This window comes from Vidua macroura, chromosome 3 (genome assembly GCF_024509145.1).
Source record: "Vidua macroura isolate BioBank_ID:100142 chromosome 3, ASM2450914v1, whole genome shotgun sequence".
In the NCBI taxonomy this organism is placed as follows: domain Eukaryota; kingdom Metazoa; phylum Chordata; class Aves; order Passeriformes; family Viduidae; genus Vidua; species Vidua macroura.
The window spans coordinates 20,646,193-20,665,490 of record NC_071573.1 but is presented as its reverse complement, the minus strand read 5'-3'; the positions used below and the strand labels follow the sequence as shown (position 1 = coordinate 20,665,490).

Below are 19,298 nucleotides of genomic sequence, written 5' to 3'. Positions count from 1 at the left end.
GATGCCCCAGCTGCAGACTGCTGCATGGGCCTGGGGAACCCAGATTGTTTAGCTCTGATTTTATGTGGAAGAGCACCTCAAAGGTAGAGGCTGGAAGTGCAGTCTGTGCCATGAACAGGCCTGTAACAAGCCAGCAGCAGCACTCCATGTCTGGGATCAAAACCCCATGAGCAGGGCTGGACTCTCCTCTCGAGATGGAACGTGCAGGAAACCGTGCATGGCCCAAATTACATTTTTGCCATGGAGTGAGTGCCAGATGTCCCATGGGATGAAGGAGTGCCATGGAAAATTGAAGGAGAATGGGAGTTTTAGGGGACACGTGGACTTTAGTCAGCTGCTTAATGACACAAGTTTCAGGGCTACACTTCTCTAATGCCAGAGGCTATCACGGCTGCTCCATTGTCAGGCAGCTTCTGAAAGAAAAAACGTCTGCAATTAATTACCCAGGGTGTTAAAGTGATGTGCAGAGTTTTCATTTTCTTTTACATTTTCATGAAACTAAGCAGTCTTCCGTAAGTTGTGGGTATCAAGTTATTGCAAAAGTTATTTCCTCCATTTTTTGAACAAAAAGTCAGTTACATAGGTCCACTTCCACAAGAGGATTATTATAGGCTGTACAGTGTGGTGCTTAAGGAAAAAAAAGCAATTATTGACATGTACACAGACCATCAGGAGATCTTTGACTTGCAGGAAAAGCTGAGTTACTATTGCCAGCAAGATGTAAAAATTTGGAGGGAGGCCTGCAGATCATAGAGATAAGATTATGGTGATGGACTATCACACAGTGGATGAGAAAGGAGTTGATGAAAAGATGCAGCTTTATTGCTGTGTAGATCCCTTTCTGTGTAATATGGTGACCTCTACTCCCACGTCTACGTACTGGTTTATAGCTCTTATTGGAGGAAAAAAGGTTTTTGATGAATGACATACACACCTGGCCCAAAATAAGAACATTCAAACCTATCATGCATTACACAGCTGTCGAGTATCAAGAGAGAAACTGCGCTGGGGATGGCAAAGTGATCATTGATAGGAGGACGACTTTCAAATAAAATGGGTGCTTTTTCCATGGTTTTATCAAATGCCACCATGGAAATGACTGGAACCATCCAGTGGGGGTGACCTTTGGGTGTTCATGTTACATAATGAAGCAAAAGATGGATGGCCTAACGAAAGCGGGGTTTACCATGAGATTCACATGGGAGCACAAGTGAGCTGCTATGAAAAGAAACAGATGGGGAGCTCATGGTCTTAACCAGGACCAAACTGTCCAGACCCTTATCCCCAGAAATGTTTTCTGGCAGCAGGTCAATGCCCTTTGTCTGTACTACAAAGCAGCCCCTGATGAAAAGATACAGCAACCACCTACTTCAGGATGGTAACAATAAAGGTGCACTTACATGGGCTCTTTGCCCTAGTGCTTTTCATGAGCATAAATGGCAAATTATTATTTTTCCTGTCTGAAACCTGCCAGGCCTGCTGGTGCTGAATGGAACTCCCTTGCAGTTGCCTGGTACACCCTGGAACTGAACAACACTCTGGGGAAGTGCTACAGCTGTGAAACCTATGAGGTCTGGCATTTTGAGTAGAGAGGCAGCAGCCTATCCTTGGATTACATGAAGATACGCCTCTGCCAGAAACAGGAAGCTTTAGGCTGCCCAGCCTGGTGTGCAGATGCAGACAAAACCTGGTTACATATGCTGAAGATTACAGGCAGAAACATGCTGTTCTGTGGCTTGAGCCTTTTAAGTAAGGAGCTGTATGGTTATCCCTTCACCCCAGCTTCTGATGAACCCTCCTGTGATTTGTCCATGAGGATGCAGCCACTGGCTGGTGGAACCACCCCTAAGGATGTGTGTCTGATTTTCAAGACAGTAATTTCTACAGTTCTCTTTGTCCCTGTATGGTTGTGCCTACAGCTATTTAAACCCTCACACTTCCTGCATGACCTTGCCTTTACCACAGCACAGGCTCTGGGACAATCCTGAGTCAGCCAGGGGATTCCTCCAGACAAAAACTATTTATCAGGCATGCCTTGAACTGCATTAAGATGGCACTTTGCTCATGTTGTGGCTCCATTATAGGCTTTTCCAGGATATTCTTCCATCTGTTTCTTCCGTTACCCCCTGTGCCAAGCAGTGCCAGCCTCTTCAGTTTTTTGGCATTTCTGGACCTTTATAACACTGTACACTCACTATTTCCTGTCCACTCCATACCAGGTATTCCAACAACTGTATGAGGGAGAAATGAAAACAATTTTGTTTTCAAAATATAAGTTGTTCTTTTTTCCACAGAAAATGAAAAAAAAAATGAACCCTCAAGTTTTACCAGTATTTTCAAACAGCAGCCACAGAAAGAAACCAGTAGTGTTTCTTATTTTAATTGCATAAACCCAATATGAATAAATTTTATCAAGCCTGTAAGCATACAGATGTGTATTCCTTTAATATTTTTGTCTACTTTTATTTACAAAAGGAAAAATGAGCTTACAGTTTCAAGCCAAATTAAAAAAAAAAACAAAAACAAACAAACAAGGCTAAAAGTGAAAGAAGAGGCAGAAGAATGTGTGGGCATTTACCTAAAAAAAAGTATCTGGAAGACAAACACAAAGGGAAAGCTAAGAGCCAGAGCAGCTGCTGATGCCCTTGGATTTAAACAGCATCTGAAAATCCAAGTCTCTTATCTGTCACTTAACGTGTAGTGAGAGAGCCCAAAACAGAGCAGTCCTTCAAGCCTCAGAGGTACTCTGGGGCACTGGAAGCTTAGTAGCCATATTTTTCATTGAGATGAGTCTTGCCATCACCACTTTGACCTATTGGACAAAGAGGAAGAGTTGAATTATTCCTTTTACCCCTTACCTAAGAGAAATGTGTATTCCTGTATGAAAAAGTCTATAGGTAGCACCAGCCATACAAGCACAGAGGATAAAGTCAGACTGCATATTGCAATGTGTCTTTTGATGTACTCTTAGAATTCATTTCAATTTTACTAACAGTGTTAGGATTACATCAGGTACTCCTGTTTTTGTGGCTGTTTTGTTTGGGTTTTTTTTCTGGAGTCCTCATAATGCCAGCTTAGAAGGAACGTTTGACTGTTTATTGTCAGGCAGAGCCAAAAAACAGAGCTCCCTCTTATGGACACTGCTTGCTTAACTATCCCAGATTATACTTTGCAGTTACTGAATCCAGTATTCTGCTCCTGTGGATTCATATGTCAGAGATGTGCAGTCTTTTCATTGAAGGATGATTCACCAGATAACAGTTTTCTTCAGTGAAATTTATTCTTATTTCTGTAACCTTGCAACAGCCTTACAAAAATTATAGTAATGAATCTATCAAGTGAAGGCTTAGCTTTGAACTTACTCTGAAAACCTCAATGCATGAAAATAAGTTTTCTATTTTAGAGGAACTGAACATTCATTACCCTGTTTAAAAATAACGTCACCTAGCTAAAAACACCCTGGAACTAAAGATAAAAAAATATTCAAGTTTAACCTATGTTGGATGAGTGCATTAATTATTCAGTGCCTTCACCGAAGCATTATTGAGACTTTCTCTGAAACAGCTGACCCAGTGTTTGTGTTCCAACGATTTTTGCAAAAAACTGCAAAGAAGCATTTTTGAATTTCACATACTTCTGTGAAAACTGACAATACTAACATTGCTGAAGCATTTATCCCTAGGGAAGGTTTGAGCTCATCTTTCAACTAGGTTATCATACCACCATGTGTGAATGCAGGTAGCTCTCTCAGATGTTACAAAACTGAAAAACAAACTTCAGGTCTATCTCTCCATTGCCATGAAGCTACTACAGATATAGTCTGTATTTCACTGCAAGACTTGCATGACCATACAACAAACATGGGGCATAGCATGCCACAAAACATCAGGTTCTGGGTAAAGTATTCCTGAATTAGCTTTTTTTCAAGGACTTGCAAGGACATCCTGACGACTTATTTGGAAGATTCCTGAGTTATGAGACAAAAACTAGTAAGGAAATGGTTGATACCTGCAGGAGGAATCCATATGCAGTAGTCTGGGTCATCATCTGGGTATTGTGAGGAAAAAAAAGGTTGTTGAACCTGCAAAGAGAGGAAGATTTTTTAAGGTGATGTACCCCTCCGCCACTGTGTCACAGCCACTAAATCCCTCACTAATTCAAAGACAAATAATGAGAGGTGAGGATTATTTCTACAAGAGTCAAGGATGAAAACAGTAATACAGAAGAAAATCAAACTCTCAAATAGATCCAGTTCATTTCCATTAGAGTCACAGACTAATAAACATGCTGTTTAGAGGGGACCTCTGGAGGTCATCCAGTCCAATTTCCTCTCAAAACAGAACCTGTCAACTTCTGGACAGTTTAATCCTAATGTTTGGTGATGTCATTTGACATAGGATATCTTTATGCAGGTAAAAGCTTTAGAGCAGCATTTTCAATAGGTCCTCTACTGATTTCAATGTGCAATACCACTGAAAACTTTGGGTTTAAAGTGACTTTCAAACTGGAGCTTATAAAAGTTCAGGTGTTATGTAAGGGGAACTTAGTTTTCAAAAAGAAAAGAATGCTCATTGTTTTCAGGTCTCACTGGCATCTTGAAATGTTAAAGCAAACCACAACAGGTCACTTGCAATGAAGTTGTTGACACAGCAGTATCTTTTTGTCCCTAGATTTTTAGATTTTGCCACATCAGCATCATTTTCTCAACAACTTCTGTTTCCAACAACTGCAGGTAAAAAAAATCATACAACTGTAGAATGAAAGACTTAAGAGCTCAAAATAATGCCAAGTTACTCACCACTGATTTGCATTACTCTGTAGCATCATTACAGTCTAAAGTTATGCAGTTGAAACAAATTTCATTCCCTCAATAACTTTTTCAGAAGACTAATGTTTTCCAAAACATTAGACTGCAGAGTTGTACAGCTTTTAAATATGGCTTGTGAACAATCACTTGAAAATTATTTTTCCAGTTTTACATGATTCAAAGTTATTGAAATATTACAAAAAGAAAAAAACAAAACAAAACAAAAAAAAAAAAAAAAAAAAAAAAAACAACCCAAAAAACCCCAAAAAAACAACCAAAAAAAACCCATAAAAACCCAACTGAGTTCTGGTTGATACTTTCCATGAAAGATCTGAGCCCAAAGGCAGAGACAGCATGTGGAAAAAGTGATTTGTGATGGGAGAAAGAATACATCTAAGCCATCTGGCATTTGGAGAATGCTCAGTGTTAGAGCAAACTCTCTGCTGATGAGAGGTGCTGACTTGACTGCCTCAGCATGAAAAACTGCCTTGTCCTCCCATACTCATAAAAGTGGTAAAACTTGGGCTTTACCAGCATAAATAAACTCTCAATTTCTTCAGCATCTTTAGTGAGGTCAGCAACAAAAGACAGTTCTGAGGACTGTGCCTACCCAATCCCTGGGTCCTCAGCCAGAACTAACAAAGCAGCAGTCAGCACACACAGGATGCAGGGCTCTGAGGTTCAGTAAGTGCTCCAGGACTAAAATTAGATGGTCCCCACAAAGAAACTGTCAGTGGTCAGAACTTGTGGTCAGAACTTGTGGTCCACCAAGTCAGAAGAAGGGTGGGATGCCCTCTGAAGGGAAGAGCCTTACAATAATCATTAGGCTGTCAGAGAAGATCCTTACCAGCTCCAGGAAGACAACAATTGACTGAGTTCCAAAATGTGCAAAGTTTACATACTTTACATTTTAATACAAATCTTATGCACAGGAGAAACATTATCTGGTACAACTACTCAAATTTAGTGATAACTTGGTTGCAAGACATTAATCTCTCAAACTCATCTCTTTCACATATTACAGAGAAGGATGAGGTTTGATACAGACTAACTGCAGCTTTAGTACCGTGTGTTCTGTGTCAGCCAATATGTATTTCCCAGGTTACTTTCCATGGAAAGATTTGCATTGACATTCCAAAGCCTGGAGAGCACCTATGTTCTACAACACTTTTGATACAGGAGAAGCAGCAATCAGTAACTGCCAAGTGAGAAGGTGAAAAAAAAACAAACAACCCAAACCTTTGTGGTTGAACAGAGAGCCTCTAGGATGCCTGAAATGCTGTGTTTTACCTTTTCATCTGAGACCCCAAAATCTGTGTTCAATGGCAGTGTATAGTTCTACATTTGAGTCTTAGTCAGCAGAGGAGCACTGCAACCACCAAGTTAGACTCCATCAACTTGTTACTATTTCACTAAAAAAGAGCCTACAAATTACTTCCTCTTAAGCTGCAGGAGTCAATGTGTTGTAACTGACCTTGCTTGAGTTATTGATTTTAACTTTCTCAGATGTCTCTTCAGGTTCCTTATTTACTACCTTGGATGCTGGGAAGAAAGCAGAATTGTTTTATGACACAGCGCAAATGACCAATTCTACAGATATAAACTTATAGGAAGTTCACATAAAAATTAATACATCCATAAGGAAATCCAAGATATTTCACTGCACCTCAATTCTTACTTGAGAATAATACTGCAGAACACCTTATTGTTTTTCCTAGATTTAACTTATGTTAACTACACTATCAGTCATGTAACTGAATGTAGTTTAGTAAGATCCTCTATTAGTGATTCTGTAATACTAACTTTTTAGCTGAGTTAATGTCAAGATATTTATTTTCTAAAAGACACTACCTGTAATCACTGCAGTGATTGATTTAGAAAGGAAGGAGTAGGAAATGTGCAGGACAAATTTGCTTTTTAAAAAACCAAACAGACTCCAAACTTTAAGAGTTGATGGGTGAAAAGAATTCCTTGGTTTTCTGCCATTTAGTATTTGAAATACTGATACTCTCATGGCTCTCTATGGGTAAGATGATGATGAGGACAGATTCTAAGGAGTCTCAGTTACAAAAAAATAGAAAGGTCATAAAAATCTCCTCTATGTACACCCAACATTCTTCACTTTCAAGATCTGATTTTTTGTGCGTACATGCAGAGGCATCATCTACGTCACCAGCAGATTATTACCTAATGTTATTTGTCACTTTATAAAAGAAAGTTTTGTCCTTCTGTATTGTTAAGAGTTAGTGCAAAAGAATAACAGAGGAAAAAGCATCATCATAGTCTCCTAAATTAATTATTCTTCTCATGATGATTTTTTGGAACACAAAAACTCTAAACAGTTAATGACTATGAAAAGCAAGGGCAGCTGTAATATAATGGAAGTGCCCAGTCTTTACCATACCGTTTCTACTTCCCAAGCAAAACACGATCTTCATTTTAATTCTAGACTCTTTAGGTTCTAGATTAGGCTCAGTTTCCTTTGACCCACATAAGATAATAAGTCCTTTAGTCAGTTTCTAAACCCACATCCTATTACAAAATAGCCTGTATTGTACTGTTCACCTTGGGATTTCTCTTGTGAGGGTCCCATTTGAGATTCACTCCTCAGTACCTTTGGCTCAGGCAGAAAATCAATCCCTGTAACACAAAAAAGGAAGAGCTTAGAGGCTCTACAGTAACTCTGATGAGCACAGTGCATCTCTGAGACCAAGCACAGAAGGGAACTCTTTGCTACATTTGTCTCAGGAAGAACTCTTCTCTCAAAAATCTTCCAAATTATTTCATCCAACAAGTCCATTGCAATACAATAAAGAAAATTCTGTGATCTGTTAAAACACTTTTCTGCAGCAACATGTCCAGCATTAAGTCAAAAAGCTTTCTGTTATCAAACATATTGTTCACTGAGAAACATCATTACTGACTTTTCAAATGCATCAGGCTGATACAGGAAAGGAGGGATTGGAGATACCTCACAGGTACCTTTCCATTACCACTTTTGAAATTGTTTTTCTTCCTTACAAATGGATCTGAAGTTTTGCACAGACTTTTTTTTTCTTCTTATGTCACTTTTACTGCCAACAAAATATTGCAGTTGTTTTCATTTGGACAATCAACTGAATGGAAACAGGGCATATCAAAATAGGACTTCCTTACATCCAGGAGATTTGTTCTAAGTCACCAAAAAGCATGAAAAACTGACTGCCAAGCAGACCTTCACCTTGAACCATGTGAAACTCAGCTGCTGCCACATGGACTCTGGACTCATGGCAAAAAAAAACTGTGGAAAAGAAATAGTCTGGAGAACCTGTGACTCAAAACATTTCATTCACATAGTTCTTAGAAGTTCAGCAGTAACAGACATCTTCATTACTAGAAAAATCAGAAACAATGGTTTACCATCCTGAAGGGATTCTAGATTTTTGTTACTGCAAGGGGAGCCATCAGGAGCATGAGTTTCTTCCCCTGTTTCTTTCTCTATTGTCATCTTCATTTCTAGGTTTGACACTCTGCTGTTTACTGCATGTGCTTCTTGCTGCTCTTCAATTTCTTCTTCTTCTTCTTCCTCCTCCTCCTCTGGTCCATCATCTTTCGTTTTTAACAAGCTTTCAGGGATGTCTGGACGCTTAACAGGCAACTTCTGCAAGACAAAGACTTGAGCATCAGTGCCAAGGCAGAGGCAGGTGTCACATATACTCATTACAGGAGAAGCACTGACAGCTGGTAAGGAAACACTCTCAGGATGACAAATAGTTAGGGTTTAAGGAAAAGCTATTAGTAGCGATGGAAGATGAAAAAACATGTCCAGTCCATAAACAAGGAGTGCAGTCTTTTCCTAAGAGGGACACTGGAAACTGCATCAATCATAGATATAATCTTGGCTATGAGGATGGAGAAAAACAAGAAAAGGACTGGCTGCTGAGGCAGAGCACTGGTTCAGCCTCATGTCCCCAGACTGCCTCTCTTGATCCTCTGCCTTTTGACCACAGCTGTGCCCCAGGAAACTGGCTGTACAAGGACACAGAATGGCAACTGCTGACAGCAAATGATATCCAACAGCCCCTGCTCATTGCCCATGCACCTTCCACTGCCACAAGCTGCACATCCATGCTGTTTCCTTGCATGTTAGAAGACACAGTTGCCACCTACAGCCTTCACAGCCTGAGAAGGTGGTCCTACAAACAGCCACTGACCTGCAACGCTTACAAGTCCAACTTACCCCTAGGCTTCCAGTTTTCAGTTTGAATTTGCTCCCCCCTTTCATTGCACCAAAGAGAGGCAGGTTCATCTTTTTAGGCTTGTTCTCTGCATTCAGACTGTAACTCCCACTCCTAATAAAAATTAGACACAAAGGGAAACAGTATACAAAGTATCAAACAAGTCATATATACCAATGCAAAAAAAAAAAAAAAAAGAAAAAAAAAAAAGGTCTGCCTATGAGAAGTGGATATATAAAAATCATTTTCTCTCTCCCACTTGCAGCATCCAGGGAGGATGCTGCAGGAGATGATTCCTCCCATCCTACATATATGTTATAGGATTCAGACACATGCCATAATAGGAAGCAAAAAATAAACGAACAAGGGAAAAACCCCTCTGTATCATATAGTCTCACTTAAATTCAGCTGCATAAATACACACATATTTATATATAAAAACACACTTGGAGGCCAAACCTTAACTTAAATGAATTAGGTAATTAACCTCTAATCAAGCTGCCACTAGTAAATGAACCCAGCACACACCCTCTTAAACTGCAGTGATGCTGCTAGGCAGTAGCTGAACAGCCACTACATTTGACTTCCAAATACATTTCACAGAGTGAAAGTGGGTTTCATGTTGTGCATAGTATCTGTAAAATTCTTCAGTTCCTTTTGGATGCATGTGGGAAAAAATTAAAGAAGCTAACAGTCTGCTTCCAGTCCCTTACCCATGTCATCCTGCCAGCTTGGGCTGGTCTCACTCCAGTGCTGTGCATTTCCCTCAGCCATAGATGCTGCAACAGCCCAGGGGCACAGCAGCTCCTTAAAGAGACGAGCCAGGTAGTCTGGAAGGCTGTCCTCCTTTTGTGATTGGAAAGCTGCCTATTTACTGGGCTTGCACAACTGCCCATGGATAAGAATAAAGGGAAAAGTAATTGTTTTATGTTTTCACCAAGACTTACTGGGGCTTCAGCTCAGGCAGTTCTGTAGGCTTGACAAGCTTTATTAACCCTTTCAGTCTCTGCTGCTCTTTCTTCAGTTCAAACGACCGCAAGTGAAGCTTCTTTCGTGCCACGCTGTCTAACGTGCATCCTGATTTTATTTCAGTCATGAACTCATCCAAAGAATCTTGAGCTGCTGGATGGGACTGGACTAGGCAAGATAAAGGGAAGATATATAATGTTATAGTGGGGACATAACTGTAATCATCAGATCCTGCCTTTAGAGAATAAGGTACATAGGAACAACTATCCTCCCTGTGAGTTTCTGTTGAATTGTGAAATAATGGAGGTTGTTAGGCCTGGAAAGATGAAAGCATTTCTCCTAACAAAAGCCTGAAAGTAAACTTTAATTCACTTATCTAAAAAAGCCTCTCTTAAAACAATGTTTCTTTGTGAGTGCTATTCCTGGTTGTTCATCTCACTTCAAGATCCACTCTCCCTAAAAAAGTGGCTTAGGGATTTTTTTGTAGTCACAAACTAAACTAATCCCAGCCACATGAAAACCTACACCACTGCATAGGGAATCAGATTTTGACATTTCTGGGATGTTTATATCATAACATTTGCAAAGTTCAAAATCAATCCACGCTGCCTTCTACTCCTGAAAGAGTGCATACAAACAAAATTTCATGCATTAGGCCAATCCCACAGTACCTTTATTTTGACTAGATTTTCTGCAAGAAAACTGCTTTGAACTTGAAAAAGAGTAATGACAGTCTTTCTACTCCACCTAATTTCAAAATATTAACAATATTATGCATACTTGACTAATTAAAATAAAACTCAGGAGGTAAAACTAAATCTCTAATGACTAAGAAAAAGAAATACTCTTCTAATACCTGGATTTAAAATAACCAAACAAAAAGATCCAGAAAATGCCTTTCTTTGACTTGAACAGTGTTTCAGAAGTTGTTATATGGTATTCAAAAATAACCTGGAGGCAAACAAAGAAAAATGTTCTTGCCAGAATTTTAACGAGTCTTTTGACAGATAGTTTTCTGCCTTTTAATATTCAATGAAAAGTGGCAAATCCAATATGTATTTTCTGCTTTAAAAGTGTTTTTGTATATATGCACAAGTGTAATTATTTGATCAATGAGTTATTTTCAGTTCAGCTTCAGCTAATTAAGTAGCACTTGAAATTTTAAATGCATAAAAATAAAACAGACTAAGTTATTCTAAAGAGTACATATTTGAGCAGTTTTACTGCTCAATTAATAATATTAAGCAGACTTATTATTATTAAGACTTAAATAATTAGAGGAAAGTCTAATAAGACTCATGCTTACAAATGGATTCAATTGAAAAGGATATTTCTGATATAAAACAAAACAGAGTTTATCATTTGAAAATACACAAAAGCCGTAACAGTAACTGTTCAAAGCTATACAGAATTAATAGACTTCAAAAGATAAGAAACAGTTGTAGCATCCACCTCCATGCAAGCAAAAATGATGACAAAACATGTCATAAAAGAAATTCTGATAGAAATACTCTTTCTTTTCATCACAACTATTTATATGAACTGAGATAAAAGCCAGCAATGAGAAGGTATTGTTAACAATGTCTAAACCTCCTTGCAGGCAGGAGCTGAGCAGAATGATAATTTGATTTAAACATAAAATTACAAAGATGTGGTTTAGTGAGTAGTCATATTCTTCAGAACAATTAAAGCTTCACAATTAAACCCAGAGCTTGCTGTTGCACTGCAGAGTGGTGTAAGTGTTTCAGTCAGTGAGTGATGCTGAGGGAGCTGGATCACCCCTTCTTGTAAATTGGATTCTCTGCTCAATTCCACTAACAGTGCCTAATATCAGCCAGTTCAGCTTGCAGGGTTACAGTTAGCATGCCTTATCTGCTGCAGCAGTTTTCTACACTACTGAATTAAAATCTGACATTACTAGGAGGTGAATCAATCATGTCTATTATACTTTATATCCCAGTGACAAAAAGCTACAGGGCTGTTTAATGCACCATCAACTTATTGATATTTTTCCTGAACAGGCAACCAAAGATGAGACTGAAGAGCTCCACATATTTGATCTGCATTCAGCAGCATCAGTGAGTGAGTGATACCAAGTCAGTCCACCAGTAATTAGTTCTGAAAAACCCCAGGGAACTATTTGTGAACTTCTACTGAGACTTTTTTAGACAACTACTTCATTTCTCCAAGTGCTTGGTAAGAGGTGTAGCAATTTAGCCTGTCATTCACTCACTGGTGTCTCTACACTCTTGTCTTTAGGTTCCAAATACTCATTTAGAGCAAACAAACATGCATTGAGGTTTGAGAACTGGATGTAATGCAGCAGTTTTGCTGGACAGATCATGACACTGGTACAAATGTTCCATGGTCAATAACCCTGCTCCTGGCTTTCTCAACATCTGCGATTAACCTAAAGCATTCAAATAAGAGAAAACCAAAGGAACTACAAAACACCCAAACAAACCAGCTGATTGATGCAATATTTGCTACATTTGTTTTACCCTGGCCTAGTTCTAGGGAATTCCCATCCAATACTGAATGATTCTGTGTTTCAGTAAGTGCCAAGACTGCACTTTTTTCCAAGGCTCTAAACTAGCTGTGTAACCACCTGTAACTTACAAAAACACGTGCATTGGGATTGCGCGACCAGGTTTTGGTAGGGAAGGGGCCTACAGCATTATATGGTGTTAGCAGAAGTATAAAAATGACTTGACTCTCCCTTCACCCAGTCTCTACTACAATGTAGTTCAACAGTCTTCTTGAGAAACAGTATCAGTAGAAATAAAGGTATCAGAAGATATGAAAGCTTGGAATTACACCTCTCAGACAATCTAAGCATTAGCTTATTTTGCTGGTCAATTGCTAAATATTTATCAAAAGTATGAAGTTGAAAACAATTCCTTCAAACATGCAGAACATCAGTTTGAATGATTGGTGGAATGGTACTGCTTTTTGAACAGGGATCTGGTATAATCAATCACCAACAAAGATGTTGATATAAATGAGTTTTGGTGATGAGCTGAATAACTAGAAAGAAACACAGCCATGTAACGCACAGCAGATAGCCCAGCTGTCACACTGCTCTAGGCTTCTTGGAGACTAAACTAATGGCGCAGCCTTTATTAATGCCAGCTCTGTTAGTAAGGTTTTTGTGTGAACAACCAGCCTAAACACATTTCCTTCCCACCTTCCTTTTTTTACTCCATGAGACATCATCAGTAACAGGAAGCAAAATGCAGCCATTGGTACAGTTTGCTTTTAAATATAACTCACTAACAGATACCACCACTGGTCTGGAAAGGCTCTGCTTTTAGAAACAAAGGCATAATCCTAGAACCTGAATGGCACTCTCCTGTACTGGCATGTTCACTGAACAAGGGTTAAGTGTCAACTGCTTTGCCTCCACATTTCTCACTTCCCACCTTTCCTTTATACAGTGTGTTTACAATGAGAGAAGTGAAGTAAAATATATTACCTTTTTTATGAGTTTTTTCCTTCTCCCTTATGAATGTTTTTTAAGGGAGAGGAAAAAACAGCGTTTATCAAATTGGGTCACTTTCAGCAATATGGGCAGATAAACAGTAATAATACTCACCCTCTCAGAACTCCAGGAGCTTGTACACTTGCCACCTTACTTTAACTTAGATGTTGCTTGCTTTGGAAAAAGCTGCATTCATTAGCAAGTGACTATAAACAGAGTACATAAACTATTGAATGAAGACTCTAAGAATTCTCTCAAGCTAACTCAGTGACCTGCAAACCTTCTTATCCCTTTGTGAAAAGTGGACACTGAAAAACAAAAACCCCAAACCTTTGAAAAGAGAAATCCCTAAGATAATTTTTGGCTCCGTGTTATTCTTTATGGAAAGCATTAGGATGAAATAAACTTCACACCTTACCTTTCCCTGAAACTTTCAGCTTCTCTGTTATTTCAGAAAGCTCTTTTTCTGCTTCTTTTAGCTTTGTGACCTGTGAGAGAGAAACATGCTTAGAAGACTTTACCTTGTTAAAATCTCATTTTAACAGTTCTCAAGTATCCTATCAAATTACTTCCACTTTTCTACTTCTGAGCTTTGACCAGGACTTCCTGGGCTGAAAAAAATTAGAAGTCTAGATTCTTCCTAATCATTTTTTGACATGGAAAATTATTTCTGAAACACAACAGTATTTGTATATATTTATATATATTTGTATATATATATATATATTCTTCTACAGCAGTGTTATAGCACCACTGAATCCTCCAACACCTCCTATCCCTCACAACCTACTGTCTTTGTAGGATTTATTGTTGTCATATGCCTGTCAATCCAGGATTCTTATTCTTTGAAGAAGAATGAGATAGTTCTTTGGGATGTGTCCTGTGGACTTAAAAGCTTGGAATTATTTAAAACTAATTTAAAACTACCTTGTTCTGGCATTTCCTTCATCCACTGCCATGATCCACTAAGATTTCTTCTTAGTCATAATATAATACAGACATGAGAGAGTAACCCTGACATGTCATAAGAATTGTTCTTACCAGGGAGTCATAAGTCTCTGGTTTTTCTTCTATTTTACCGGCTTTCTTCATTCTGTTCAGTCGTTTCTTTTCCACAGCACCAGTTCGATCGAGGAAGGTGTCATCATCACTGTCATAAAAATCCTCATCTTCCCAGTTCTTTGATTTCCTTTTTCGGGATACTGAGAAAGGCACAGGAGAAGGCAAGAAACAAAATGATTTGCATTATCACTCAGCAATAAAGCAAATTCAAGATAGCAATCTCAAATCCCTAATTTAGGGCATTCAGAATGATCCCAGTTACTCACCTGCTTCTTGCCTCAGTACTCCTCGAGCATCAAGCAGCCTGCAAGCTTCCAGTGCACATTGTATCATTGCTTCCTTCTTTTTTCCTGAATGGAGAACTTCTGCCACTAGCTGCTTCCCTGATGCATCATCCACAGGCAACCTGTTCAGTTTGAAGGATCAGAGAACAGCTCAGATACAAACAGCTTTTCAGGGATGCTACTCAGATATTTTACAATGGCATTGCCATTTCATTTCAATCTTTTTTTGTGTCAAATTTTTCCACTTTTCATTTCATACAGAACCAATCGAAACACAAACATGATTTCCTAATCATGTAAGTCAATTTGTATTTCACTGGTCCGAACAGTAATTTTTCCTCTATTTATTCCATTAGAAATACAGGAAGTTAAAAGGTTAAATGTCAATCCCTGAATCATTTTAAGTACAGGTATCTTGTCTCCATACAGCATGGGTAACAAATAGTTTCCATGACAAAGCAAAGGATTTTTAAGCAGTACAATCATTACCATGTTGAGACTTGTTAACTTAATTTCCACCTCACCTTCTTCTGTCTTATAAAAGAATTACATTAGTGGTCTCTAGCAGGCACCCCTCAAAAACTGTCTTATACCATACAGGAACTGAAATTGGACACACAGTAGAATTAAGTTTGAGTTTTTTTGATCTTTCTCATTAGGAATTGAAAGAGATTGTTTCCTAGTTTCTTCTCTTGTATTTCTATTTTACATACTGCTCAAAACAAGGGGAGCTGAAAGAACCTAGACCCTTGCTTTCCCAATTTTCATCCTCTAGGAAAACCAAATCTTGTAAGAACAAAAAAGAAGCGCAGACATTGAACTAGGCACTGATCCTTGAACTTCTGTCTCAGTATCAGGGCTTAAGTCGAAATTTAGTTGGCTTCCTTGCCAAGTGTGACACAACAATTAATTCCTTCAGTTTTGTTTGCAAATTCCAACAGTCAACTTCCATGTACCAAAGGAATGGAGATGTACATACTTGATTCTGCATAGCCAGCTGTTGTGACCACGATCATCATACTCATATTCTAACTCTTCTCCTAGAGAATAAAATTGATGTAGTAACCAAAATTGAAATAAGCAGGAATGATCTTTACAGCAGAGAAGAATGTCATGGGACATTCTTCTAAACAAAAGGAATAACAAGTTCTTGCTACATTCCATGATTTAGCTTTACTTATGCCGGTTTGTTTTTTTTTTTCAAAATCAAGGCTTTTTCAGACCAAAAAATCTCTAAGTGGCCTGTTTAGGAACATGTAATTCAAAGAAAAAAAATCTTGTCTCTGTATGTATTAAAGTAAATGATGCTGAAGCAACAACAGTTTACAATCTGAATTCACAGATACTGTTTGTCTTCAAGGTTGCTTTTTCACTTCAACAAGTAAGTAAATATTCTTTAAGTTTCACTAGCAACCACTGAAACTTTAGACCACTTAATTATTGCCTTTTTTAGATTTTCCCATTTTACAGTTATACACAATTACAGCCATCTCCAAAGCAAATAGTCTGGAAACTGAGGGGTTTTGATTTTTCCACATAGCTCCAAAGCATGGGTGAAGTTTGAGTGTCACTCCAGAGGATACAAGCTGAAGAATATTCCAGAATACAAGCTGCTCACTGCAGTTTAGGAATTAGTAACCAGGACTCAGATATACAATGGTGAGCCAAGTTTTAATGAAAAAAACCCAAAACAAACCACCACAAATCCCCACCAAAACCTGAAACAAAAAAATGTTACCCACAGTGTAACAGAAAGTTTTGCTCCCACATGACACCTTATATTCCCCTGAAACATAAAAAACAAAGTAACACTTTGCTGAATAAAAAAAAAAAATCACATTTAATGAAAAAAAGAAAAAATTACCTTCTCTATCAAAAAAGCCCTGTAAGGCCTTCCTAGGGTCTTTCATATAAAAGGCATCTTGAACATCCTGAAAATCAACAGCAATAGGGTTTTCTTCAACCTCATCCTCCTCAGCATCCTCCCCTAGAAGACAAAGTCCAAAAAAACCCCATGAAACATCAGAAAGAGAACACCACCATATTTCAGCTTTCATTAGTTTGAAAGAAGTACCAGCTACATCAGAAAATTACTTCCCTTAAATTTATTATTCCTGTACCAAATTAAAAAAAAAAAGGTTTTTTTTGCTATTAGTTATTCCAATACATGATTCAGTTTTGCAGATCAATTCTGCAGTTTCAGTACTTTCAAAGGTTTATGACCTTATATATTTTCTCTCAAAAAAGCCCAACTCACTTTGTTGCAAAAAGCTCATTAATTATAATTTCTCTAGCTCTAATATGTGGACTTCCTGTTTAAATGTAAAGATAGCTATAGTGCATAGAAGTCTCAAGCAGTTCAATTTCACCTCTTGGGCAAAAGTGTGGACATCAGCACAGGAGCAAACCAAAGTGTATTAATTAAGCTCTAAGTTTCATGGCCTTTTATAGGTATAGGAAAATTACCTCCTCCTGTTTAAAAGGAGCTCACTGGATGGTAGCTTGTCACATACCCTTCTTTTTAGCAGCAGCAGGATTCATTTGTACTCAAAAACTTTGACTTGATTGTGACTCTTGGTAGCCAGTTGGAATATTAACCCTAATATTCACTGAAAACGGGCTTACAGACCTTCTAATACATATCAGCCAATCAATACATCCTCACTTACCCATGCCCCATGAGCAGCTCATATCACTATTCTGACTGCTTTCATTTCTCTCCTCTTTCTCATCTTCCTCATCAGAGTCCTCTCCCAACATTGTCTTTTCTAATTTTGCTTGCTGCTGCTTGCGTAGTGCCTTCAGTTCAGTCACAGTTAGCTCTGACTCAGACTCCTGGTCCTCTTTGGGTCCCTAAGTCAAAACAGAAAATTAGCAGAAGTGTTTTTAAAAAAACCCAAACAAGTACTTCCAGCACACATGCAGGTTACGTATCATAACATAGGCACATCATTACACCACTCTTCAAAAAGAGGAATTATTTGACTATTAGTTATGGTTTGCATTCCAAAATATATTAGTTTTAATGGTATTTTCAAAAGAAAGGCACGGAGAAGTAAACACTATAGTGTATTTGCAGTCCGATCCATCTCACATGTAATTGTAATTAAAAGACTAAAGGCAAAAATTCACGTCAGAACTACATGGGTGAATCTGAGGAATGAGCAGCTTCTGAAGTGTGTGTACAACAAACAAACAAAGTGCTGTCCAAGTCCCTAATAAACACTCCCCTTTTTCACAAAGAAATATTAGTTCTTTATTTATTGGGGCATCATACTGTCAGAAAGACATTCCTAATACATCACACTGTTGGAGAGAAATGTCTTTTGCACTCACAGCACATCAGCAGAAACCCGCATCCCACACCTCACTGCAGTGCCGGCAGCAGATAGCCACAGCTTTTCTCCCAGTCAAACAAGCACGGCAGCGCTGGGCTGCTACCAAACCTCCTGACACCTCAGGCGGTCACCCGATGAAGCCGGGAAAACTCCCGAGCCTGATCCGGGCCAGCCTTTACCACCCCGCACACGCTCCGGAGCCGCCCGAGCCCGAGCCCCGACCCACCTGCAGGAGGAAGAGGCGGGAGCTGCCACCGAAGCGCAGCCCGTGGCCCACCCGCACCCGGCAGTAGGTGCGGGGCGGCACCCGCGCCTTGTTGAGGAAGGTGCCGTGGGTGCTGCCCAGATCGTACACGTAGAACCCGGCGGCATCGGCGCCGCTGGGGTCGTCGGGGGAGCAGCCGGCGCCGCGGTACTGCAGCACGGCGTGGTGCCGCGACACCGACGGGTGCTCCAGGGACACGGCGCAGCCGGGCAGCCGCCCCACCAAGAACCAGCTGCTGTCCTCCAGCCGCACCGAGCCCAGCACCACGCCGCCCTTCAGCACCTCCAGCCCGTACCCGGAGCCGGCGGGCGGGCGGCTGCCCCACGGCGGCTCCTCGTAGCGCGGCGCGGGCGGCGCGGCGGCGGCTGCGCGGGGGGCTCCCGGCGGGCTAGGCCCCGGGTCGCCGGGCCCGGGGGGGGCGGGCAGCGGACGGCTCGGGCGCTTGAAGGCGGCGGGCTCGGCGGGCTCGGTCTCCGCTGCCTCGGCCGCCTCCGCCATCTTCCCGGGTCCGTTCCCAAACGGAGTCCTCCAGGAACGAGCGCCGCGGCGCTGCAGTGCCGGGGGCAGGGCGCAGCTCCCGGGGTCGCTCCGCCGCCGCCCAGCGCGGCCCGGGGCAGCGTGAGGGGCGAGTTGGGGAGGGCGGCGGCGGCGGGCGAGGCGGCGGCCGCCGCAGGCGCTTTCCTCACCCAGGCTGGAGGAGCGCGGGTGGCGGGGGAGCCGCTCTCGGCGGCGGACCGGGACGCAGTTCCGGCTGGGCGGCCGGGAGGGGAGCGGAGCGCAGGGGTAGGCGGGGGGCGGGCGAGCCGCGGGCTTGGGGTGCGGGGCGGCCGCGGGGCTGGGGAGGGAAAGAGGGCGAGTGGCGGGCGAATCGAGTG

At 40.6% G+C, this 19,298-nt stretch overlaps 1 protein-coding gene across 1 annotated transcript; it reads right to left on the bottom strand.

The window, feature by feature from the left end:
• Positions 1-2,359: 2,359 nt before the first annotated feature.
• On the bottom strand, positions 2,360-18,936 carry SLC4A1AP (solute carrier family 4 member 1 adaptor protein). Its single transcript, XM_053973977.1, has 14 exons — positions 18,385-18,936; positions 17,490-17,673; positions 16,685-16,807; positions 15,800-15,860; positions 14,803-14,942; positions 14,516-14,676; positions 13,893-13,962; positions 9,972-10,161; positions 9,027-9,138; positions 8,207-8,447; positions 7,373-7,447; positions 6,282-6,349; positions 4,009-4,081; positions 2,360-2,812 (listed from the first exon to the last, which is right to left on the bottom strand). The coding sequence occupies exons 1-14, from the start codon at positions 18,919-18,921 to the stop codon at positions 2,763-2,765; spliced, it is 2,085 nt and encodes a 694-aa protein (XP_053829952.1). The 5' UTR covers positions 18,922-18,936; the 3' UTR covers positions 2,360-2,762.
• Between the last annotated feature and the right edge of the window lie 362 nt (positions 18,937-19,298).